A 26,342-nucleotide genomic window follows, 5' to 3' on the forward strand; every position below is an offset into this window, starting at 1 on the left:
CCCAGCCGCCCCGCGGCACGCGGGATCCTCCCGGACCGGGGCACGAACCCGCGCCCCCTGCATCGGCAGGCGGACTCCCAACCACTGCGCCACCAGGGAAGCCCCAGACTTGTCTTTTTAACTCAAGTGTGCAATAAGTACCTTGCTCACCATCTAAAGGCAGCCTTTTATTTCGATCACTTGGTCAACAGAGCAGACCATCCTCCCTGTATGTGGCACAACACAGACAAATCCTAGCAGGAGGTGAAAGCACATAATACAGTTACAGCTGGTCTTCCTTCGACTTCTATTAACGCTCTCCCATCAGAGACTCTGTGAGGAAAATTCTGTGAAGGAATAACAGTTTTCACACAGCCTGTAAATCAACTGTGCAATACAATTCTCAACATCCTCCTAAAAACAGGTTCCCAAGTCAATGAATTTAAACACCTTCATATTTTTTTTTACACTTCAGAATTGTTTTTCCTTTGTGTAAACCAATATATTTCTTTTTTAAAAAATAAATTTATTTATTTTTGGCTGTGTTGGATGTTCATTGCTGCGCAAGGGTTTTCTCTAGTTGCAGCAGGGGCTACTCTTCATTGCGGTGCGTGGGTTTCTCATTGTGGTGGCTTCTCTTGTTGCAGAGCACAGGCTCTAGGCGCGCGGGCTTCAGTAGTTGTAGCACACGGGTTCAGTAGTTGTCGCTCGCAGGCTCTAGAGTGCAGGCTCAGTAGTTGGGGCTCACAGGCTTAGTTGCTCTGTGGCATGTGGGATCTTCCCAGACCAGGGCTCGAACCCATGTCCCCTGCATTGGCAGGTAGATTCTTAACCACTGTGCCACCAGGGAAGCCTCTAATTCATTTCTTTACTTGACTGTAACTCACTATGTTTCAGAAGGTTTCTGATTTTGTAGCAGTTCAACAATTATATTCAGAAATAGATCTCTCGAAATGCCAATTATAAATAATATTGGTTTCCTTCTCCAAATTTTCTTCAAAATTTTCAGTTCTCCTGTACATAATTTATATATATAAAGTGTCAGTTATGATAGATGTCATATAGTTGCCACAGATAAAAATGCTCTATAAAATGATGTTGACAAAGAACAATCTTATACTTTAGTAATAATACCAAATGCTGAAGATATAATTAAACTACAACCCCAAAATGTTGTTATTGTTAGTGCAATTCTACTTTTGGAAACTTTTCACAATATACTGATCTTAAATTTAAAAAGCCCTTTATGAGCATTATTGTATGATGTACATTTCCTAAAAATTAGAAAACTACTTATATCCAACAATTAAGAACAGTTAAGTAACTTATGGTATACCCTTCAGCAGAAAATTAACACAGGACTTAAAATGGTTAAAGAGCTCATGGAATAAAATCTCATGGAAAAATAAGGACACAAAATAGTTTTGAGATTACAATTAAGTAAAATATGCAGAGGTTAAAAGTCTGAAGGGGAGAATTATTGTGTTAGGGTGAGAGGATTATGAATTTTCTTTCTATTCACTTTTTCAAACATGTATTGTTTCTCCAATTATAAAGAAGCTAAATAAATATAAAAAATTTTAAGGGTAATAAAATGAGACAAAACAGAAAGCATGCTAGATTAAATGGGGGAAAAAATGTTTATTTGCCATACGCACGAGTTTACATCATCCCTGAAAATAGTATTCCGTATCACCAGCGCTGGGCATCCTCTCTCCCACCATCTTGAGAATCTCCCCAATATACTCACATACACTAAGCTCTTCACAATGCACAGTGGAGTTCAGGGAAATGTTACCATAATGTACACAGAGAAGAGACTTCTGCCATACTACAGAAATTCTACTATTCTGGGAACTTAATTCCTTGAGATGAATTCTAAGCTTTTACCACGCTTTATCTCTAAAACAGAATTCTAACTAGTTTTCTATTTCCCTAACACAGCAGGATTATGTTTATGGAGAAAGTTAGTCTCACATGAAAAGATAACTCAGGAGTCCATATTCAGTTCATTCCTTAAACCAAGAGAAATCAAAATGTAAACAGACAAGGGGTGAAAACAAACTAAAGTTCCCAAACATTCAGGTTCTGTTTGTTTAACATGAGAATGTTTGTTCAAAGATTATTAAATTTGCCAATGGGGCAAGGACTTCACAGCAGAAAACAAGTTCACTACACTGAGAATACAGTATAAGAACCTATCAATTGGGCTTCCCTGGTGGTGCAGTGGTTAAGAGTCTGCCTGCTAATGCAGGGGACACGGGTTCCAGCCCTGGTCTGGGAGGATCCCACATGCCGTGGAGCAACTAGGCCCGTGAGCCACAACTACTGAGCCTGCGCGTCTGGAGCCTGTGCTCCGCAACAAGAGAGGCCGCCACAGCGAGAGGCCTGCGCACCGCGATGAAGACTGGCCCCCGCTTGCCACAACTAGAGAAAGCCCTCGCACAGAAACGAAGACCTAACACAGCAAAAATTAATTAATCAATTAATTAATTAATAAACTCCTACCCCCAACATCTTCTAAAACAAAAAAAAAAAATACAGCAAACCTTCCAGAGGTAATTATAATTATATTAAAAAAAGAACCTATCAATAGTACATCAAATAAGGAAAAAACTCCAATAAGTCTCAATCCAGATGCCAATTTTTCATACAATTTTTTCTATGAGCATACAATATTTTTATATATTTTTTAAATTAATAGAGCCTCTTTAAAAGAAGATCATTACTAACCACAGTGAGTACAGCTATAACAGAATGGTGGGAAGGATGAAACACCACCATTTGGTCAACAAGTACTGTCTGAATGCTAACTCCCTCTGGGCATTTGTGAACAGTGATGTCCACAAAGAATAAGAAAGATATTATAGGAAGTAGTCATCCCCTGACTTCACAGAACTTACTGCCCAACAGGGAAAGAAGCACACCAACAACAGAAGTACAAAAGGAAGCTTCTTTCATTCAGTCAGTCACCAAACACTGATTGAAAGGATGCCTACTGTATTTCAGGCACCTTGGCAAAGGCTGGAGAAACGTGGTGGGCGTTTACAAAAAGACTGAAAAGCTGTCAGCGTGGAGCTAATAATTCAAAAAGAGAGGTGGGCTGTATTCAAAAAACCACACAAGTTAACCCCAAAAATACAACTCTGTGAAATGCTGAGAGATCAAATGAAAGGTAACTGCATAGTAAGTGAAAGGAACCCAGAGACAGGATTATCGAGGCCTGCGCAGAGCAGTCAGGTCAGGCTGAGAGAAGGGGTAATGGTGAAGCCACGTCTTGGGGGATGAGTAAGATGGAAGTGGGACATTCCAAAAAAGACACCTATATAGTATGATATGGCAAGAGATAGTGCTGGACACACAGATAAAGACCAGGTTATAATTAACGACCTTAAATTCCATACTATGGCTTTTTATTGTGTAATTTTTTCTTTTTAAATGAGAGAAACTAGAACATGTTTTCGCAGTAGGTTCAGATGTTACACAGACGTGACAAAGTTTCCGTGGCAACAGGGAAAGTATGTTAAGGACAGCCAGAAGTGTAACCTAGCTTGTAAATAACCTAGACATAGAAAATAAAATGTGGAGCCATGACAAGTTTTAACAATGTAGGACTGTCTTTTTTCCTATCAGGTGCAAGCTTACCCCTATGATGCTCAGCCCTTTAAGGTAGTCCTGGCGAGGCTGCGCTTGAGGAACACATCCAGCAAGCACTACTTTCTTGTTCTCCTCTTGAGCTTTTCTAAAAGATTGAAGAGAAAACAGTGTTAATTCTTTTCCTCACAGGCGTACCCTTGGAAACTGATGTTAGTGCACGTAAGTTCCCTAAAACATAACATGACCATCTAGCATCAAACAGGATTTTCTTACAACTGCTTCAAAAAAATGCATTATAATAAGACTTCTGAACTATGTGTCTATTTAACACACCATAAACAACACAATGGCAGTCCAATCTGATAATGTCTTTCATTACAGCCTCATTATAAAACAAAAAATTTTACTTATATAGAATATTCAAGGATATAAATCGTTCTTGAAAACCACATTTTCCAGATAGACATTAGCCATTCAATTATTTTAAATCATTCATTATTTTAAATATTAATATTAAAACATAATACATGATTTCCCAGTCTTTTGTCTAGTATAAAAGTAAAATATACATTGAAAAAATTGAACAGAAAAGTAAGAAATAGAAGGTATAATACTCCGTCTATCCTGAGAATTCACACATCTCACTTCTGTTCCTCAGAGACTGTCTACAACTTATATTTATGCTTATGTCCAGACACTCCCTCTCATATGCAGGTATGATGTATAACTAGACCTCTGTTCACTATAAATACACAAAGATGAAACAATATTTTGTTTTACAACTTCCATCCAATACACCTTGTGTATCTTTCCTTTTGTTTCTTTAGTTAAAGATCAGCCTCACCCCTTTTTTTTTGTATTTTATTTTTTCAATTGAAGTTTAGTTGAAGTATTATTGAAGTTACAGGTGTACAACATAGTGATTCACAATTTTTAAAGGTTATACACCATTTATAGTTATTATAAAATACTGGCTATATTCCCCATGTTATACAATATATCCCCAATAGCTTATAGCTTATTTAACTTTATACATAGTAGTTTGTACCTCTTAATCCCTTACCCCTATCTTGCCCGAACCCCTTCCTTCTCCCCACTGGTAACCACTTGTTTTATGTATCTGTTATTTTTTGTTAAATTCACTAGTTTGTTTTATTTTTTAGATTCCACATATAAGTGATATCATACAGTATTTGTCCTTCTCTGACTTATTTCACTTAGCATAATAGCTTCCATGTCCATCCCTATTGTTACAAATGGCACAAATTTGTTCTTTTTTATGGCTGAGTAGTATTCCATTGTGTGTGTGTGTGTGTGTGTGTGTGTGTGTGTCTATACACCACATCTTCTTTATCCATTCAGTTGCTGAGGGACACTCAGGTTGCTTCCTTATATTGGCAATTGCAAACAATGCTGCTAAGAACATTGGGGATGCACATATCTCTTTGAATTAGTATTTATATATCCTAGATATACACCCAGCAGTGGAACCTCATCCTTTATAAAGGTTACAATGTGGGTATACTATAGCTTAACTATTTGTGTCCTGATAGGCATTTAGGTTATTTCCAATTTTTCACTATTACAAATTTTTTCACAATACACATGCATATAGACATATGCACACACATACACGTACAAATACATGTGGATGGATAATCTTTGACTATTTGAGACAGTATTTCTGGATTATAAAAACCTAGATGCGAAAGCTATGCTAAATTTCCCTAATATAAATTCTAAGAAGTAGAAACGTTGGTTCAAAGGTATACATGTCTGGTTATTTTATATTAGGCATTTCTTTACTTAGGAGGAAGTTGGGATGTATTTTATGTGGGTGTTAATCATTTGTCTGGGCACATGCATACAGCAAACATTGATTCTGTGCTAGAAGACAGTGGTAAACCAAGCAGAGCTAACAACTTTTCCTAGAAACGATTTATATTCTTTACCCATTTATATTAAAATTTTAAGTCTTCAATTCTTCTTCAAGTATGTGGGTTTGGGACGTGTGATGCTTTGTTACCTTTTTCCCACTGGTTGCTCGGGTACTGTGTTTTGTACACCAACTGTGTTTCTGAGCCCCCCACCCCGGGCAATGTCTAGGTTTCTGAAACCAACTGAGAAAGCTAAGGGAATCCGCAGTCCAGTTTCCAGACTTGTAACTTTTAGACTACACCACCATGAAGTGAAAAGTCTCTATATCTGACAGCCTTTTTTGTTTCTGTCAACTTTTTCCAGGCTACAAATTCAGAACCGAAAGCCTAAAAAAGGTGGCAGGGGATGGTTAACAGAACTAGCTATGGGTGATCAACAGCCACATCAAAACCCCTGGGAAGTGTGCAGAGAATGATTAAATGAACGAACGGGCAGAGGACAAAATACTAGTTTAACAGCATCCATAAGCATTTCGCTTCCGTAACTTCTTAAAGTACTCTGGTGTAACTTTTCCATTTGGAATCCTGAAAAAGCTTGTTAAGAGAATCAAGAAAATCTGACGTTGGTAGATTGCTTAACATATCCAAGAGAATTACTGCCTGGCTCCGCCACTTGGTTTTACTTTTTTTTTTTTTTTTATCAGTACCAAGCACACCATTGCACACAAATAGTTTTCTTGTAGTAAATGTGAAATACCTTATCAAACAAAAAAATCTTTCCATTTACATTAATAACATGTACAAGGAAATAACATCTGGTTTCTTCCCAAACTTTAGCTATGCACCTAGAATCACTGCCAAATGTTCAAGGGTCTGTGAGGTCACCAATTATTAAATCCAAATTAAAAAGCTGGCTTCCAGGGTTTCCCTGGTGGCGCAGTGGTTAAGAATCTCCCTGCCAATGCAGGGGACACGGGTTCGAGCCCTGGTCCAGGAAGATCCCACATGCCGCAGAACAGCTAAGCCTGTGTACCACAACTACTGAGCATGCACTCTAGAGCCCGCAAGCCACAACTACTGAGCCCGCAAGTCACAACAACTGAAGCCTGCATGCCTAGAGCCCGTGCTCCTCAACAAGAGAAGCCACCGCAGTAAGAAGCCCGCGCACCGACCCGAAACGAAGAGTAGCCCCTGCTCGCCGCAACTAGAGAAAGCCCGCACGCAACAACAAAGACCCAATGCAGCAAAAAATAAATAAAAATAAAATAAATTTATTAAAAAAAAAAAGAAAGCTGGCTTCCAGTAATGTGATTCAATTACTTAATTATTAAGCACGTCTAAGACATGATAGTGAGTGTTTAAGGGACCACAGTAAGAGGAAGACAGGCACTTTACACTCAACGAGCCTCTGGTTTATAACGGATGAGATGAGATGAGATGTAAAAGAACATAAACAACACAGCATCAAGTAAAAGGCCCTAACGTGACAGAAAGATGTACAGGCAACACATCATGGAGGGACAAAGAATATGCACACAGAAAAATACAGTAAAAAGCTTTATGAAAAAAGTTGAGAGGATTTTAAGGGGAGACAGGAGTTGGAGAGGGTGAAATGGAGGCAGGAAAAGCTCCAGGCAGTTGTTACACCACGGACAAAGGCAAGAAGGGAGGAAGTTAGGGGAAAGCATTTCATTATAGAAAGAATTTCTATATAAGGGAGACATAGGGCTCATATTGTGGAAGGAGCCTTACAAAAAGGCTGGACAGGCTCCAATGTAGTGGGCAGTGGGGAAAATTTAAATTTTGGTGGCAGAGTGGACACAGAGTAAAGCCAAACTTTGAGAACAGGACCCTGGTGGCAAGGTGCAACATGAAATACACGGGGAAAAGAAGCCAGTGGTTGGGGAAATTCATTTAATACCCTAGGCAAAAGGATGTGAGGACCTGAACACGTGTGGGGGATTAAAAAAAAAAAAAAAGTTAAAAGGAGATGAGTTCTCCTGCTGGAATATACTTGAGAAACCCCAAGGATGAATCAAAGGTGATGTCAAGGTTTTGAGTCTGAGGCAGGGATTAACAGACATTTTCTAAAAAAAGCCAGAGAGTAAATTACTTCAGGCTTTGGTGATCACAGGTCTCTGTTGTAACTGCTTAACTCTGCCACCTTAGAGCAATACTTAAACAAATGGGTACATCTCTGTTCCAATAAAACTTTTTTAAAAACAAGCAGCCAAGGGCTTCCCTGGTGGCGCAGTAGTTGAGAATCTGCCTGCTAATGCACGGGACACAGGTTCGAGCCCTGGTCTGGGAAGATCCCACATGCCGCGGAGCAACTAGGCCCGTGAGCCACAGCTACTGAGCCTGCGCGTCTGGAGCCTGTGCTCCGCAACAAGAGAGGCCGCGACAGTGAGAGGCCCGCGCACGGTAATGAAGAGTGGCCCCCCGCTTGCCGCAACTAGAGAAAGCCCTCGCACAGAAACGAAGACCCAACGCAGCCAAAAAATTAAATAAATAAATAAAACAAGCAGCAGGTCAGATTCGGCCCAAGGGCCAGAGGCTGCCGATCCCTAGTCTAAGAAGATAAAAGAAAAGTGGTGCCACTAGCTGTCAGCAGAAGTTGAGTACTGGGATAGAAGGAGATTCCAATAGGACACACCCAGTCTAAGGTTCTGCTAATGCCCATCAAGTCTCTGGATGCAATTCAGCTGGCTGGCAATAGAGCTGGGGGTAGATTTTTGAAATGTATTCCAAAGTGATGGTTGATGACAGTGGATGCAACAATCCCTAAAGGTGTGGAGAGAATCCTTACTGAGTACAAAACTGTAAGGTTCTTTAGCAATGTAGAAGCATCCCCATAGGCTAAAAAATATTAGCGTCAAAAACAAAAAAAGGTAATATCACCACCAACCATACTATAACAGCAATAATAATCATGATTAGCATTTATACGTACTTCATCAAGGTCACCATTATATAGTTAGTTGTATAACATATTTGAAAACAGTATAGCCAATATACAACAACCCAGGGAAAGCGTTCTGCTGACATTATCAACACTAGACCAGGTCATGAAAGAACAGTCCAAGACTGATTTTAGGGAGCAAGCAGAACACCAGAAAATTAAGAGGAAATTTCAAAATAGAGATGTTTAAATAATTTATTTAAAATATTATTTCACGCTTTTATTGAATTTGGCTTTAAAATGCTAGGGTAGACCAGAACTATAAGCCAAAAATCATGCCCCAGCTATGGAATATTGATGCTACACTCTGTGACCAAATAAAGTATCAAAAGTTTTAATGCAATTTCTCAGAGTGTTCTTGTTCTAAACATTCCTTTCTTACATCCTGTTCTTCTTGTTTAGTAAACTTTGCTCAGGTTCATAAGCCTGAAATAAGGCCTGAAAATTTTTTCTTTAGAAATGTACCCAGCACAGACATATTTTTTAAAGCCTTATCCTTCAACATATGAATGCTGATAAGAATAATACCTTAAGAAATTTTAAAATACTATAAATGTCCGTGTTTTCATTTTAGATAGCCTTGAAATGTCAAGTAAAATGAAAATTGAGTGCTCACTTCGGCAGCACATATAGTAAAATGAAAACTGAATGTAAAGTTAATTCAATATAATCATTCATATTTTCTTGAAACGCATTTCTAAATTAAAACAGAGATGTATCCTTGTCTACAGCATTAACTTGAGTAATAAAGAAAACATAATGAAACCTTTTCTGCCAGGCACCAAATGAAAGAAATAATTTGTACAGAATCTTAAAATTCACAGCATCATAGAAAACGCATAAAGATGATACAATATCATTATCTCACAGATAAGAAAATTGATATTCAAGAAGACGTGCAATGGTCGAGGTCCGAAGTTCCACACTTTGTGGATTTAGTGCTGGAGCTGGGATGAGCACCCAGGACCTCCTGAGTCCTTGAATCCTACATTTCAGAACATAAATCAAACTTGAGCTTTGATTGTGTAATGAACATTGGAGCAAACATTTCTTGATTAAAACAACACAGAAACTGACACAGATTATAACATATTGAATGTCTTCAAAGTAGAAACACAATTTAATATTTCACAGCTCTTGTTTTCCTGAGTCTTGTGAACAAAATCACAGTCTAATAGAAGAGTAGTAAATTCATGGACCCATCAAGAAAAACTCAGTTCCCTATAAGTAGCAGATAAAGAGGAAATGTTGCTTCTTCTCCATGTTCATTTCTCTTATTCCTTATATCCTTCCTGCAAATTGATATTTAACCTATATAAAAATACTCATAGTAATATCTAAGTCTTCAATCAAAATTTTCTTTTATGAAAAAGTATTCTTAAATATACATCTGATTTTTAAATTTCTAAATGTATATTGATACCCCTCTTAAAACAGCAGTACTGGAAGAAGGGTCAAAACCAATCTGTTTCTATGCAAAGCAAGCACTCTTAACTACTCTGCAAGTGAGTACTGTCTGCATTCAAATACTCAAGTGAGAGGACACTATTTTAAGTATTTATGTGCAGGCATATAGCCATGTGAAACTCATAAAAACACCTCAGCAGATAATCTAAGATAAAACAACTAAGGATCTATGTTTGTGATCTATTTCCATAACCACGATGCCCTTCTTTTAAATTTTGGAACAACCAGTCAAGGAGGAAAGAGTTGGCAGCAACAATGCAACTGTCTCCATACATGACTGTTATCAAGACTTGCAAAGTTAGGCTAGGAGCCACCAAAAGTTGAAAATAAAGTTACTCTAAGTCTTGATAGGATTTATCAGTCTAAAACAACAATGCAAACAGATATATTCAAATAGGTAACTGGGGCTGTCTGGAGACATTCTAATCCAAAGTAACTGGGGTTTAATCTCAGGGTCACAATACTGAATATCATTTTAACCAACAAAGCTAAAAACGTAATTGCACATTTTATGCCCCATGAGAAGAAAGAATGTTACCACACGGGGAATGGTCTTCATTGCACTAGAAAAGAGGAGTCCAAAGGGTAAAAGTTTCTCAACACTTAGTAACAGTGGCAAAGTAGGCACCTGAGGCAGATTACCATAGTACAATAGTTAATCCTTTTGGACACAGCAGTCATTTCTTTAAAGTGTATCTGGATATAACAACTTGCCATTCCCTGATGAACTGGCCATATAAAACCAGTGAAGAAATTCCCACTTGATTTCAGGTTCAATAGGTTTCCTTTATTGTGCTTACTGCAATACAAGTTCCTGGGTTCACCTATAAGAACTATTATTTATTTAAAAGTCATTAATTCGGCATTTTATTTTTCCATTCTACCATTCAGTCACTCACCACATGCTAAACACAAGGGAACAAAAAAATAAAAGGATAGTCTCTACCCTCAAGGTGTTCTCGCAATCTAGTGAGAAAAGGAAGAAATAGGCCTTACAACCCAGGTTTTTGCGTGCAGGGGAAGAACAGAGATGCCGAGGTAGTGAGGACAGCTGCGAGCAGCCCTGTGGGAGAAGAAGCATGTGCCCATGGAAAGAGACCCAAGGGTACCCAGTTATGAAGGAGAGGTAGATTCTCTGAATGCAGGGCTGTGGAACGCTGACTCCCAGTGAAGTCCCTGAGGGACCAGGGCAGGGACACAGAGGGGGCTGAGCAAGCAGGGCCACAAACTTCCTCTTCCTCCTACATCCTGTTACTGTGCTTTCATCTGCTCCACCTATCAAGAGTCTGCGAAATATTTTGTTTGAAGAAAGGATTCTGTGACTTTAAGAAAGATGGTGAGAACAGGGCATGGACTTTTTTTCTTCCCAGCTTCATTGAGGTATAATTGACAAGGACACAGACTTCTGTGAAGAGATTAACAGCGTAAAGAAGGCTGGTTCATTATAGAAAAGGGAATTTCAATGAGAAGTATAAAAATGTTTTTTTAAAAAGCTATAGGGGAAAAAGTGATGGGGGAAGGGGGAGAGACCAAAGACAGGAGGGATGGCAAGAAGTAGGAAGAAGAACCTCCTGCAGAAATCAGAAAATGGGTGACTTGCGCTTGCACGCTCACGAGAGGATAAGAAACACAGTGACAAAGCACCAGGTGGGCCTGGGTAGCCTCATGCTCCAAAGGGAACCAAGTTCAGAGAATGGGAAGATGCTTCTCTCTGAATCCTGCCAGGGATTCTGAAAGGAAATATTCCAAATTGTAAATAATAGTTATCTCTGTTGGATAAGGAGTTAAGAAAATAAAGAAGACACTCATAACACTGTTTTCAAAAGCCTGACACCAAAACAGGGCAAGGCAAAGATTCCCCAGCATCTGTGGTAAGGCACCGGGACCAGCTTCTCGGGAGCCATCATGTTGGGATAAAGACCAATTTCAGAGGATTATGTGCCATATTCCTCCCTATCTACCTCCCTAACTTACTTCAGGTAAACTCACAGTGCTCCCCAGCATTCCCAGACATCCTCTTGGATAGGAAGGTTGCCCAGTTAAATAAATTTTACCCAAATGTTTAATATTTTCTACAATATTCCTTATAAATGGTCATGTGGCTTCTGCTTTACTTCCTCAATGGCAGGAAGTTCATTACTTCAAAATTTCCTGTTTAATCACTGTACACATGTTTTTGTCCATATGTTCTTCTTATTAAACTCTACCTCTAGATAGCTTCCACTTATTCATTCTAATTTGCCTTCTTTCACCTCCCAAAGCTTTATTCCCTACACACTGGCCTACATGCCAGGTAAAACATATGTAACCATTCTCAAGGAAATGTTTCTAAAATACATGGCATGCTTACATTTCTTATTACACAAGATACAGTGAATCTAACTGAACCCATAGTTGATTGCCTTAAATAATCACAGTAGATATAGAATTTCACATCTGTAAGAGACAACCAAAATTTTCTAGCCCTATCATTTCACTTATAAAAGAGGAAACTGAGGATCAGAAGAGTAAACAGATTGCCCAAGGTCAAAGTAAAGACAGTACTGGCAGTCATCCATCACTGCCCTTTGCCTTGATATAATGATGTCCTAAGCCAGGGCTTACCAAATCCATAAGGTTGTATGGCCCCATAATAAATAACCTCAGTAAGCCACATATATTGATTCTTCTCTTTCTGTTGTGTCAGCTGTTACTTCTCAATATATTTCTAACTTGTCTATTCAATCTACCACCACCATTTCTAACTGCCATGACAAAAATTTCTGGAATAAATGACAACAAAAACTTCATTTTATATATGATTTTCACAAATTCATTAATGAAATATTTTGTGTCTATTATGTGTACAATATATGCTTAGAGGTCTGTCGGATACCAAGAGGAATTTGTGCCTCAAGGAATACACAGGAAGTTAAAAAGACCGAAAAAGAAAGTTTGAAATATGCAAACTGAACAGACATAGAAATCAATATTTTAAGTACAAGGTTAGAACATCAAAAAGAACAAATAGGGCTTCCCTGGTGGCGCAGTGGTTGAGAGTCCGCCTGCCGATGCAGCGGACATGGGTTCGTGCCCCGGTCCGGGAAGATCCCACATGTCGCGGAGTGGCTGGGCCCGTGAGCCATGGCCGCTGAGCCTGCGCGTCGGAGCCTGTGCTCCACAATGGGAGAGGCCACAACAGTGAGAGGCCCGCGTACCGCAAAAAATAAATAAATAAATAAATAAATAAATTTACAGAGCAGGGGTTACCAAACTTTTTTTTTTTAATTTATTTAATTTTTTTTATCTTTGGCTGTGTTGGGCCTTCGTTGCTGCGCACGGGCTTTCTCTAGTTGCGGTGAGCGGGGGCTCCTCTTCGTCGCGGTGCACAGGCTTCTCAGAGCAGTGGCTTCTCTTGTTGCAGAGCACAGGCTCTAGGCACGTGGGTTTCAGTAGTTGTGGCTCACGGGCTTAGCGGCTCTGCAACATGGGGGATCTTCCCGGACCAGGGCTCAAACCCATGTCCCCTGCATTGGCAGGCGGATTCTTAACCACAGTGCCACCAGGGAAGCCCCACCAAACTTTTTATCAAGGTACCCACCAGTTAAAAAAAAAAAGAGATGGACCTCAAATACATAAATACATACAACTGTATATAAATCATACACATGGAGTACTATATTAATGTATTATGTACTTTATAAAATATACCTTAATATTATATTTTTTAAGTGAAATGCTGCAAAATAACTTTAGTGCTCTGAGTTCAAATGGGAGGAGTTGTTGCAGGCTCAAATAAAGGATTAGTAGGCCTCATAATATCTAGTGTAATGTTATCATTCACCTAGAACTTTCTTTTCTCATTTAAGGGGACCAGAATATGCCACCCCAAAATATGCCACTTTGGAATAAGAATTCTTTTGAGATGAAAGCAATTAAGAAACAGCAGACTCAGGAAAAAAGCTCTCTCCCCTCTCCCATCTGGATAAAAGCAGGACATAAATTTCCATTTGTAAAGGTGTCTCCCTCTCTAGTACCAGGAAGAGAACTACTCCAGAGACAGCTCTTATCACCAGACTCTTACCTGCATAACAAGGCTTACTAAAAAGCCTTATTTATCATATATTTCCAAATCACCTTCTCATAATTTACACCTCCCCAATAAGCCCCTTTTTCCTTTGTCTAAACTCTTCTCCACTCTTTACCCCCTTTGTTAAGATGGTATATAATCACCAAGTTCTAACTCCTGCATACTTGCATAATTACAACTGTTTTGTTTTGTTTTTCCTGTTAGTCTGTCTTTTATCACTTTGACTCACATGCCCCAGTTGCTGAACCTAAGAGCATACATACAAAGAGATGTATGTATTGTTTTCCCTACCCTACATCATGAAGTGTAAGGTTCAGTGGATTTTTTTATGTAACTTGAAGATCCAAGGCAAAGTAAGATGAGTGAGGCCAGTGAAAATCAGACCACTGTATATATGATACCTCACTACATTTAAAACTGCATTTAGATATATACGGAATCTACAAAAATGGTACCGATGAACCTAGTGGCAGGGCAGGAATAAAGATACAGACGTAGAGAACGGACTTGAGGACACGGTGGGGATGGGAGGCTGGGAGGAAGTGAGAGAGTAGCATTGACATATATACACTACCAAATGTAAAATAGATAGCTAGTGGGAAGCAGCTGCATAGCACAGGGAGATAAGCTCAGTGCTTTGTCACCACCTAGAGGGGTGGGATAGGGAGGGTGGGAGGGAGGCTCAAGAAGGAGGGGATATGGGGATATATGTATACAAATAGCTGATTCACTTTGCTGTACTGCAGAAAGTAAGACAACACTGTAAAGCAATTATACCCCAATAAAGATGTAAAAACAAACAAACAAACAAAAACTGCATTTAGGACTTGCACAGCATTTAGTATTTGAATCAATTATTTTCTTCTTGATAAGCTAGTTAATGTAAGTAAAACACTCCTTCCTTAAAAGGATTAACATAAAAAAAATAACCTAAAGTATATGACATGTATATTCCTATTATGGAGATTATCCCCATAAAATGAAAAGCAAATCTGTAATTACTTCACCTCCCTAAGATCAAAACACCGATACTCTACTCATAGCAAACACTTGAGACGGTAATACCCTTCAACAGAGGAAAGGAACAAAGAGAGAAAGGAAAAAGAAGTTTTTTTAAAAATAAAATTCCGAGGTGCATCAGTATATAGGAAGACCTTAATAAAGTGACACTGAAAAGAGATGCCCTGATCAGCTGTTACATTTATTCAACTCACCATCCAATTTTCACATTTCATTATAGTTTACTCTCATTATCACATTCACCAAGAAAGACCAAAATTAAATTATGACAGGAATATATATTTTGAGCAAGGAACGAGGGAAATTTACAGTTCTGGTTCCAATTTAAAATGGGATCACAGGACTTCCCTGGTGGCGCAGTGGTTAAGAATCCGCCTGCCAATGCAGAGGACACGGGTTCGAGCCCTGGTCTGGGAAGATTTCACATGCCATGGAGCAACTAAGCCCGTGCGCCACAACTACTGAGCCTGTGCTCTAGAGCCCACGAGGCACAACTGCTAAGCCTGCACACCTAGAGCCTGTGCTCCGCAACAAGAAGCCACCGCAATGAGAAGCCCACGCACGGCAACGAAGAGTAGCTCCCGCTCACCGCAACTAGAGAAAGCTCGTGTGCAGCAACGAAGACCCAATGCAGCCGAAGACCCAATGCAGCCAAAAATAAATATAAATAAATAAATAAATTTATTTTTAAAAAATGGGATTACAGGGATAAAGGTTCTGAAGGAAAATGCATACTTGGTCTTATTTAGAGTTCCAACCTGAATGCAATTTGAGCTACAGTACTATTAGATCCCAACCTGGTTTCTGGTGGGAGACCCAGAAAAAATTAGAATTTAGAACCGACTTATACAGTCTGAGTAACAAGCTGTTGTAAACGCTTATAAAAGGTTCCTAAACAAAATTTTCAGGTTTTTACATCTTTTTCAAAGTCACTTTTCCAAAGAGGCATTAGTTAATGGAAAAACTGATCCCCTGGAGGAGGTAACAGAAAAGTGCTTTGTTATTTAAAATAATACAATTAAAAAGTGGCCAAGCAAGAGACACTTGTGCCCTGGAAAAGATAAGAATCTGCGCAGTTGTGTCTTTGGCTAATTTACACCTACAGAACTGAGGCAACAGAAGAGACTAAGTTAAGCTGCTTAACTGCGTTTCAGCCAGATCAAGAGGTTTCACTGGAGGCGCAAGAGGCAGAGAATATCAGTATTTCAGGGCACTATTAAAAAACTTATTTTTAACATATTCTAGTTGAACTAGCTAATTCAGAAAGAATTATCAGTACTGTTCTTATGGCAAATGATTTACAATTCTTCAGCACTGACCTATAGTATTGATACTATATCAATAGATATATATCAATAGCTCTTCCAATAGATTTCTCTCCCCTACAAGACTATAAGCTCCCTAAGGGCAATGCCTAGATATGATTCATTTTACACACCTCACAGTACATTTTCAAGAAACCTCTTGCAATTTAATAAACGAATGAAAAACCAATTAACAGGAAATAACGTTGGATCAATCATTAACTAAAATTGTGATTAAGAGCCATGCTTATGTCTCTTAAAATTTAATAAGGCCAACACTAAGCAGGAATCCATCTTTTTCATCATCAGAAACACAGATAATCCAATCAGAGGAACTACCTTTGATTAGTGTCAACACCATTTATGTACATTTGAATTTTATGGTAAGTCCTCAGACTCCTTTACAAATCAAATAAACAGTTCATAAGAATTACTATCATATTCTTAAGAACAATTTTCTTAGTGTTTAAACAGCACGGTTTTCCTTTCAACTCTCTCCTTTGTCCCCTCCATCACTCTTTCTTTAAATTTTTTTTTTAAATTTTCATTTTATCTTCAGAAAAGTAATACAGCTATTAGTTATAATTACTCTGACCTCAGTTCAGAAAGGTACTGATCACAAATACAACTTTTTTTTTTTTTAACTTCACAAGAAAAAAAAAGATTTTTTTATAGCAGCAACCAACATAGCTCGTCACAGACAAACCTTGGAGCCACTACTCAACTCTAGTCCCAGAAAGCAAAGCAATTTCAGTGAAACAAACACTGTCTTCTAAGTGAAAATGCCCCATTTACCAACATCAATGTACAAAACAAAATCCATTTTGATAGGGAAAAAAAACTGTCACGTTTTTCCTGTTTGCAATGCCAGCAAAGGACAAACTTCATCACCCTGATACCAACGTCAGACTGACATCAATTCAAATTATCAACGGAAATAACCAAGCAAATGACATTTACCATTTAGCAACATGACTTAAACCAACACGACTTAAACCATAATAAACTAAAGAGAGGATTTCTTCATTATTACTTCATTATTATCAGCAGAGTCATACAGAAAGAGACTACAGGCTCCCTCTGAGCCACACGAAACATGTTCAGAGTGTCTCTTCCATGTTCAATGTTGTCGCCACAGGGAACAGAAAAAACTATGAAAAGGCTGTATGTATACACGAAAAACAACACAGAGGACTGCAGCAATTTAAAAATTTTTATTTAATCAACTAATACTTATGGAACAATCACTATGTGGCAAGTATGAAATATGTGGGGTGAAAAATTATATACGTTAAGGATGAAAAGAAAGATTTGGTTTGCTTTAACTGTATAATCCTATTAATTATCCATTTCCCTTTATATGTAGAAACAAAGCATGTCATTCTTGGGATGCTTTTTTAATTATTAAGGCTAGCTGACATCTGTGGTTAATTTAAAGGTTCCATTTCCCTCTGGAGAGTCTTCTCTGAATTCTACTGAAATTAATCAATTAATTGGCCCTTTAAGTAACTAGATTTTACTAATGCACAGGAGTATACACATACATACCTATATATATATATGAGAAAAAGAGAGAAAACCAACACTCTATTAGACTGATATTCCCTCATTTTTATCTCAGAACTAATAAGGTACTACATATTACCTGTATTTTTACACATGAAAAAAAAAGTAGACTGCTATGGTCACATAAATAATATTAAAAAATCCTTAATTTGAAGCTAGAAAAAAAAGAAATGGGACTTGAAAGAAATAAGAGAATTACATTCAGAATTACTGCAGAAAAACTGCTGTGGAGGAGCATGTTACAACTGGAACCACAGCAGCTGCGGTCACCAGTGCCTCACTTAAAATACAAAATATAGGTGCGGAAATTTACTATATTCTTACACCTTCTAAAAGGTAAAGCCAGGGCTTCCCTGGTGGTGCAGTGGTTGAGAGTCCGCCTGCCAATGCAGGGGACACGGGTTCGTGCCCCAGTCCAGGAAGATCCCACATGCCACGGAGCAGCTGGGCCGGTGAGCCATGGCCACTGAGCCTGCGCGTTGGGAGCCTGCGCTCTGCAACGGGAGAGGCCACAGCAGTGAGAGGCCTGCGTACCGCAAAAAAAAAAAAAAAAAGGTAAAGCCAAATTATGTACTTTGATCCCAGCAGAGAGCTGAGATGACCAAATGAACAGAAACATCTCTGCGCCTTCCCAAAATTCCAGAGAAGACATAATTTATACATGGGAAAGGGAACATGAGTAACCGAAGTCATGGAGCATTTGTGTAAAACTTAAAAAGTGACTTTTCCAAAGAAAACCTATAAATCAAAGGTGAAAGGAGCCTAGAAAAAGCTGATCTCCATAATTAAAGATGGACAAACAATGATTTGAGTCCCCTGTCCTCACAGCAATTGGCTTCCAGAGTCACCTACAAGTTATGACCTCAAGTACAGCTCCCAACATAAAAGTAGAAGGTCTTATATGTGCACCTGTGAGCATTAGCACTGCAACCAGGTAAGCAGAGCAGTGTTACCGAATGACTTAAAGCCACCACAGGGCCACAATCACCACACCTGAAAGAACTCCCATATTCTCAAAAGGAAGCCATTCCTCAGCCAATCGTGATCTTATCATCCTTTCTATCACCCCCTAAGCAAACTAGAATCAGAGCTCCTAAAAATAGAACCACATTTACTGTATTAACACACTGAAAAAGAAAAACCAAATGATCATCTCAACAAAAGCAGAAAAAGCATTTGACAAATTTCAAAATCCATTCATGAAAAAAGTCTCAGCAAACTAAAATTAGAGAACTTCCTCAAATTGATAAAGGATATCTATAATAAACCTACAGCTAACATCATGTTTTCTCCCTAAGATGAGAAACAAGGCAAGGATGCCCATTCTTATCACTTTTAGTCAATATTATAATGGAGGCCCTTGCTAAGGCATAAGGAAAGAAAAGGCATACAATCACAGAGAAAAGGAATCAAAAGGGTTTCTTCACAAATGAAATGATGGAATATGGATAAAATCCTAAAGGAATAAAAAGCTACTAGAACTAACAAGGTAGTTCAGCAAGACCACAGGATTCAAAAGAAAGTAACAATTACTGAAGATAGGCAAAGACAATCTATCATATGAATAAGAAGAGTTCCTGATAAAGAAAAAGAAACCCGAAGGCAAGGGAAGGGAATACTAAAAATTATAATCCAAGAAAATTTACATTAAAAAATTTAAAAGTTTTGTCCATATATTGGAAGATTATACTATATACCTGAGAACATTACCCCAGAACAATAAGAACAACCAACACCAAGACACATTCTAATAAAATTACTGGACTTTAAGAAAAAACTCCTTTGAGCTTCTAGGCAAAAAGAACGCATTACTTATAAGGAGGGAAAAGAATTACACTGCCACCAGACTTTGAAACCAGTGCTCTACGCCAGAAAGAACATGTGACCCAAGAATTTTATATCCAGCAAAACTGACTGGATATACAGTATAAGGAGCACTAAGTAGTATCAACATATCACGACTAAGAGACTGTTGTTCCTAGGGGCCCTTCCTAAGGAACCTACTAAAACGTGCTTCAAACCACCAAAAATAACTAGAAGGGTATTTACATGGGGTCTCTGTGGCAGGCATTAAGTACATAGTTATTTATGGAATGAATATCAAATAAGGGTTAAAAGTGAGAAACTGAGTATGTAATGACAATATGATTTGACAATGTAGATACAGAATTCCCATTAAAAATATCTGGGAGGAGAATGGGGATATAGCATTTGCAAAACAATCCTTTTAATTTTTTCAGTAATCATGACTGGTGATGTATGTACAAGTACTATTATTATTCGGAAACTATTGTATGTATAAGACATCCCGTATCAGTTCTCCAGCAGCTTGTTATAGAGACTCAATTGTACCTTACGTTAATTACCTTACAGAACTATCAGAGTTCCAGTGATTAGGCCATTCATGTAATGTGCATTGGGCACTTTTCTATTAATTTTATAGTAAGCTGCTTTTTGACACTCTATGGATTGACTTATCAAAACACTAGTTAAGGGAAGTATCATGTTTGAAGCAACAGGTTTAGCTCACTTTGTATACAGAACTTTGTTATCTTTAATAAAACTGGTTGGAGGAAAAAAAATAATAAATAAATAAAGCGGAATAAAGCTAATGAGGACTATGGGATAATTCTAATTCTATCATCCCCTATGTTCTTGAGAACTAGGATTCTTGGTGAAGAAGGAAGGAAATATATATGTAATATATGAGATTAAGGTAAAACTCTATAATCTTAAATGTAAATTGGAAATGTCAATATGAACTCATGAGGTATTTTATCTTAAAAGTTGTGTTTAAGTGTGGATGTGTCCACTGAAAAGAGTGGAAAAGCCTAGGAACAATAACCAACAACAGAAGCAAAGTACCCAGGTGTGGCGATGAAATGCCATTTCCCACTGAAGGAACCAGGGCTTCTTAGAGAAATGGTTGATTCCATGTCTGGGATGAGAAATGTACACGATGAGCTTGGAACATCTTACCAAACCACCTGAGAGCAAGGAAGCTATCAAAGAATACCAGGGTCGGGCTTCCCTGGTGGCGCAGTTGTTGAGAGTCCGCCTGCCAATGCAGGGGACACGGGTTCGTGCCCCGGTCCGGGAGGATCCCACATGCGGCGGAGCGGCTGGGCCCGTGAGCCATGGCCGCTGAGCCTGCGCATCCAGAGCCTGTGCTCCACAACGGGAGAGGCCACAACAGTGAGAGGCCCGCGTACCAGGAAAAAAAAAAAAGAATACCAGGGTCATGTCAAAAGGACACAGAAATCAACCTGAAGGGGATCACAGTGGCCAAAGACAGGACAATTTGAACTTGGGTAAGAATCGCAATTGACTGAAGCCCAAATATGTTTAAAATCATGAGTTTCTAATCATACTTTAAAAAAAAGGGGGGGGGGGGCTATCAGTTACCTTCTGAGAATGATAGGATCCAATTTATTATCTTAGAAATCAGGTAAATAAGGGAATCTAGAATTTATCCTGCCTTTCTCTATAAACTCTACCAGTGAGTAAATAGCTAATGAGGGGAGACATCTCCTTATCAAATTATTACAGCTAATCTCTGACAAGATGATATAATAGAATGTCATCATTTTCCAAACCCCAAAGAAATAATGACTCACGGCGTTATACGTCAACGGCTGGTAGCATCGAAAACAGAGAAACCACCACACGTTACGAGCCTCCCAATGAAAGAATACAATTCAACCTAAAATCCTGCCAAGGCTCTATAACAAGCTGCCAATTTGCAGCAAAAACAGAGGAAGGTGCTGAACTGCACTTGAATATGCAATCAGCAAAATCTGGACTACGGAGAGCTCGCAGGTCAAAAGGCCCAAGTTCTTCAACAGGTAAGTTATAAGGAAAAGAAAGAGCTAGAAGGGGAACCTATTGATTAAGAGAGATTTAAAATACACTTCAGGTTTTTTTCTTAAATGGGCAAGATTTAACTGCATTGTCTAAAAACAAAATGTGGGTGATAAAGCCATACAGAAGTGATTATTATAAAAGTCAAGACAGTGCTCATCTGTGGAGGTAGGGAGAGAGCTGTGACTGTGATGGGGAACGTAAAGGGGTTTCCAGAGTGGCTAGCAATGTTTTATTTCTTGAACTGGGGGGACAGTGACAGGGGTCTCTGCTTTAAAATAGTTCCCTAACCTATACGTTGTTCTGCAATTTTAAAACTTATCATTGTATTTTACAACAAAGTTAAAATAAATCTCTAATAAAAAATACTCTAGAACTAAATAACCAGAGATTTCCCAGTAAACAAAAAGAGGAAGAGAAGTAAAACTGTGGTATCCATCTCTAAAGCCTTTTCAAACTCCCTATATCTCAGAACCCACATGAAAGCGGTTTTAACCCGTGGTATGTAAACAGGATGTCACAGTTAGCTGGAAGAACCCCAATGCACGCTTGTAGAAACAAAACTGTATGTTGTCCCCTGACCATCTTTGTTGGAGGTAAATGGAATGACACTGAAAAGACCAAGTAAGTCAAAATCATTACTGAAGACATTCCAAGAGAACATCACAAAACTTGTTTATTTTCTATATTTTGTGGCAATTAATTACCATTTATACCACTGAAAGGACAGGAAAATTAAAAAGCATGAAGAGTGCACAGAATGCACCTCTGTCTGCTCTCCTGTACTGTATATGGGCAACTTCTCTCGTTCTTTCTGCAAACCCAACTGTGAGATTTGAGTGGCAGGGCGGTTCAAGAAGGAAAATCTGACGCTGTCCAGAGACCTATATTCAGGTCCCAGCTGTACCATGAATTGACAGCAAGACAAATCGTCTTTGTCTCTGAGCGTTAATTTTCTCACATATACATGAAAATGGTTAAACAAGATGAACCCTGATACGTATTCCAGCACTAAAAATCTTGGTTGACGTAAGAAATATCTGCCCCAAAAAGGTAGCATTTGCCACCAAGATTAAGAAAAAATACCACAGTGGCAAATAACATCGTTAGAAATTCTTTTCTTTCTCAATTAGTAAATTTTATTTAATTAGAATAAAAAGAAAAATTTCTTTGAAAATTCCTCCCAAAAAGCTGCAATGTATGTTCAATCTTTTTACACCCAGCTGATCTGTAATAGACTTGAAAATTAGCAAATGAAAATATAAGAAGAAAGTTCAGTTTTAATATTTTAAATTCTGGTTTATGCTTTCACGTATCCGTTTGTAAAACTGTGGTAAAAGGGAAAGTTTGTGGCTTTAAAAAGTTAGAATAAAATAAAAGAAAGCAGGCAATAAATTCAGTTTCCTTCCTCCCACCTCCAGTTTTGCAATGTTCAAATTTCAACCCCACACATCAAAATCTCGAATAATACTCAAGTCACTACGTTAAGTCCCTAACAGAAAAGAAATAAGAAAACAAGAAATGAATGCCCCTGTAAGGTGAAACCCAAGAGTCTAAAGGATGGTCCATGTCTTCTAGAGAATAACAAAAATTATCATCATGACAACAGGATTTTGCTTTTTATACTGCTTTAGGCTTTTCCAGAGCAATTTTCACATACATCACATGCTGCCTCATGAAATCTTCAAGAACCTGTGAGGGATTCTTACTTTACAAATGAGGAAAATGAAGTTCAGAGAAGCAAGCTAAAAAATGGAATACGAGAATAAAAGAGGAGTTAACATTGGTCTCTACTACTTAAAGCAAAAAGGATACTCTGAAGTACTCAAAGAAAACAGAAGAAATGCAGGAGATCTGTACACCTACCGAAGGAGAAGGACAAGACTTCACTTAAAACCTGAACAAAAGCATGTCTCCACTCGGGTCACTTTCACCAGGGGGGTAGGTAGGCCACTGGAGCTTCAGAAGTTGGAACACTTCACTGCATTAGGAATGCATTTTCAACTACTCCCAAGTCCTGGAAGCAAGCAGGTGCTGCAAAACATAACTGAACTCGACGAAACCATCTTCCCTCTCTACCACCGAAAAATTAAAGAACTAGAACAAGGAGAAGGACCAAAACATAAGGTTACTAAATTTCAAATCCCCACCCTCAAAAGGCGGTAGGAGGGGAGAGGGCAGAATCTGATTTATACCATACAAGTCCTAGTGAAATTCGGTTCTCCCTGATGAAATAAAATGTATGGGCATAGATTGCTAACCACCATAACAACAACAAAAACTCAACAGCTAAGGGAAGAATATATTTCCTAAATATTATTTAGAAAATAAAGCAAACATTTTATATTGCTCTAACATGGCCTCTCTCCGTTAAGGTTCTCAGCAAATGACCTCGCTTCTTATTTCACTGAAAAACAGAGGCAATCAGAAGAGAACTGCTCTTTCTTTCCACCACTGCATCTGTCAAACTACCTGCTCTGTACCAACATCTGTTAAAATAAATCCACTGTCCTTACTGCCCTGTAAGCCCAATGCTTCTGCTTGTGTGCTAGATCCCGGTCCCTCTTGTATACTCTGCTCCCATAATTACCCTCTTTCCTTCTACTAAGCAATTTTTACCTCTATAATGGATCATATCCAACAGCATATAAATACGCAGTAACATCCAATCTTAGAAACACAAAAAAACTCTCCTTTGATTCTAAACCTTTCCCCACACAGCTTTAGCTCCATTTCTGCTTCCCTTTATAGCAAACCTCCTTTAAGATGCAATCTGTACTCTGTCTCACTCTCCTTCCATTTTAAGTCCACTCAAATCAGTCCTATATCCCCACCTCTCCACTGCAACTCTCATCAAGAACCACCACCAGCTCACTCCCTCTTGACAAATCCAGCTGATCAATTCTCAGTCTTCATCTGACTCAATCTCTCAGCAGTACTTACACAGCTGATCAATCCCTCTTCTTGAAACATATCCTTCACTTGCCCGTTGAGACAAAACACTCTCCTGCTTTCTTCCACCTCGACTGAGCCTCCTCTGCTGGATCCTAGTCCTTGGTCTTCTTCTCTATCTACCCTAATTCCCTAGGTGAACTTCTTTGGTCTCATGGCTTTATATACCAGGATAAGGATTCCCAGGTACCTCTCTCAAACCTCAACCTCATATATACAAACATATCAACTCGGGTATCTTGTAAGCATCTCAAATTAAGCATGATCCAATCAGAATTCCTGATCTCCCCCCTGCAAAACAAGTGGAAAAAATCTGTCTTTTCTATTAAATGCTTTATAAATATCCTATAAATCATTTTCCTTACACTTAGGTTTTCTTTCTTTTTTTAAAGAAGTGAGGGTAAATTTTATTAAAAGTTCATATATGATCAAAATTAGTATCACAGATGGATTTTTAAAATAGCCTGCTAATACAGATAATATACTTCTCACGTTTGGGTTTTACAAGTGACCAACCCACATAGGTGACTCTGATTTCCCCCATGTACTCACCTTGTAATATTTTGTGATAAGGTGTTTTAAAGGCTCAATAAAGAATATGCCTGAAATTTTTATTTCAATTGTAACTATTACATTTTTGAACTTAGATTTTGTTTTGTTTTCAGCAAGATGAGGAAAGAGAAAATTAAAACATAAGGCAATATCAATTATAAATTCTTAATTAAGAATTACCATTGTACATTGTATGAGTCTTAGTTCATCAAGAATTTATTTGTATAAGTCAGGAAGAGAAAAACAAATGCCGTATGCTAATGCATATATATGGAATCTAAAAAAAAAACGGTACTGATGAACCTAGGGGCAGGGCAGGAATAAAGACGCAGACGTAGAGAACAGACTTGAGGACATGGGGAAGGGGAGGGGGAAGCTGGGACGAAGTGAGAGAGTGGCATGAACATATGTACGCTACCAAATGTAAAATAGATAGCTAGTGGGAAGCAGCCACATAGCACAGGGAGATCAGCTCGGTGCTTTGTGACCACCTAGAGGGGTGGGATAGGGAGGGTGGGAGGGAGGCTCAAGAAGGAGGGGATATGGGGATATATGTATACGTATAACTGATTCACTTTGTTATACAGCAGAAACTAACACACCACTGTAAAGCAATTATACTCCAATAAAGATGTTAAAAAAAAAAGAATTTATCTGTAAACTCTACTACACCCTTTTCCTACTTGAAATACGTGGTTAATCTTGCAAACATTCTCCCAGTAACAAGAAAAAAAACAGAGTATCAATCTCCTAATACAATGTCTATGCCTGTGGAGAACAAGGACTAGAAGCCAAAAGTGAGTCACTTCGTGAACTCTGCGCAGGAAGCAGTATCAGTTTTAAAGAATATAAGATACTGGTATTATTTAAAGAGAAGAAAAACATGCAAAAATACTAGTAGAGGACAGAAAATGGACTCTCACTTCCTAATCATCGGAAGAAGGAAAAACACTTGATAGTCTTCTCTCTAAATTAATTAATTAATTCAATTGAAAGTCAAGAAGAAAGAGCTTAAAGAATGCAAGTAAAGGTAAAATAACATAGCAGAATGGTTAATCCCAGGTACAGTCATTCCTCGGTACGAAGCGCGGATTAGTTCCAGGACACCACAGATACCCAAATCCAAGGACGCTCAA

General features: G+C 38.5%; 1 protein-coding gene across 2 annotated transcripts in view; it reads right to left on the reverse strand.

Moving 5' to 3' along the window:
- Positions 1–26,342, reverse strand: part of CDKAL1 (CDKAL1 threonylcarbamoyladenosine tRNA methylthiotransferase) — a gene marked incomplete at its 3' end in the record, with an annotated part of 657,220 nt that overhangs the window by 487,549 nt on the left and 143,329 nt on the right. For both annotated transcript variants that reach the window (XM_082848483.1, XM_082848484.1), the window contains exon 6: positions 3,625–3,721. In XM_082848483.1, the coding sequence (XP_082704609.1) occupies positions 3,625–3,721 (97 nt within the window). The remainder of the gene's footprint in view (positions 1–3,624; positions 3,722–26,342) is intronic.

Source organism: Leucopleurus acutus (genome assembly GCF_964270905.1).
Source record: "Leucopleurus acutus genome assembly, chromosome: 10".
In the NCBI taxonomy this organism is placed as follows: Eukaryota; Metazoa; Chordata; class Mammalia; order Artiodactyla; family Delphinidae; genus Leucopleurus; species Leucopleurus acutus.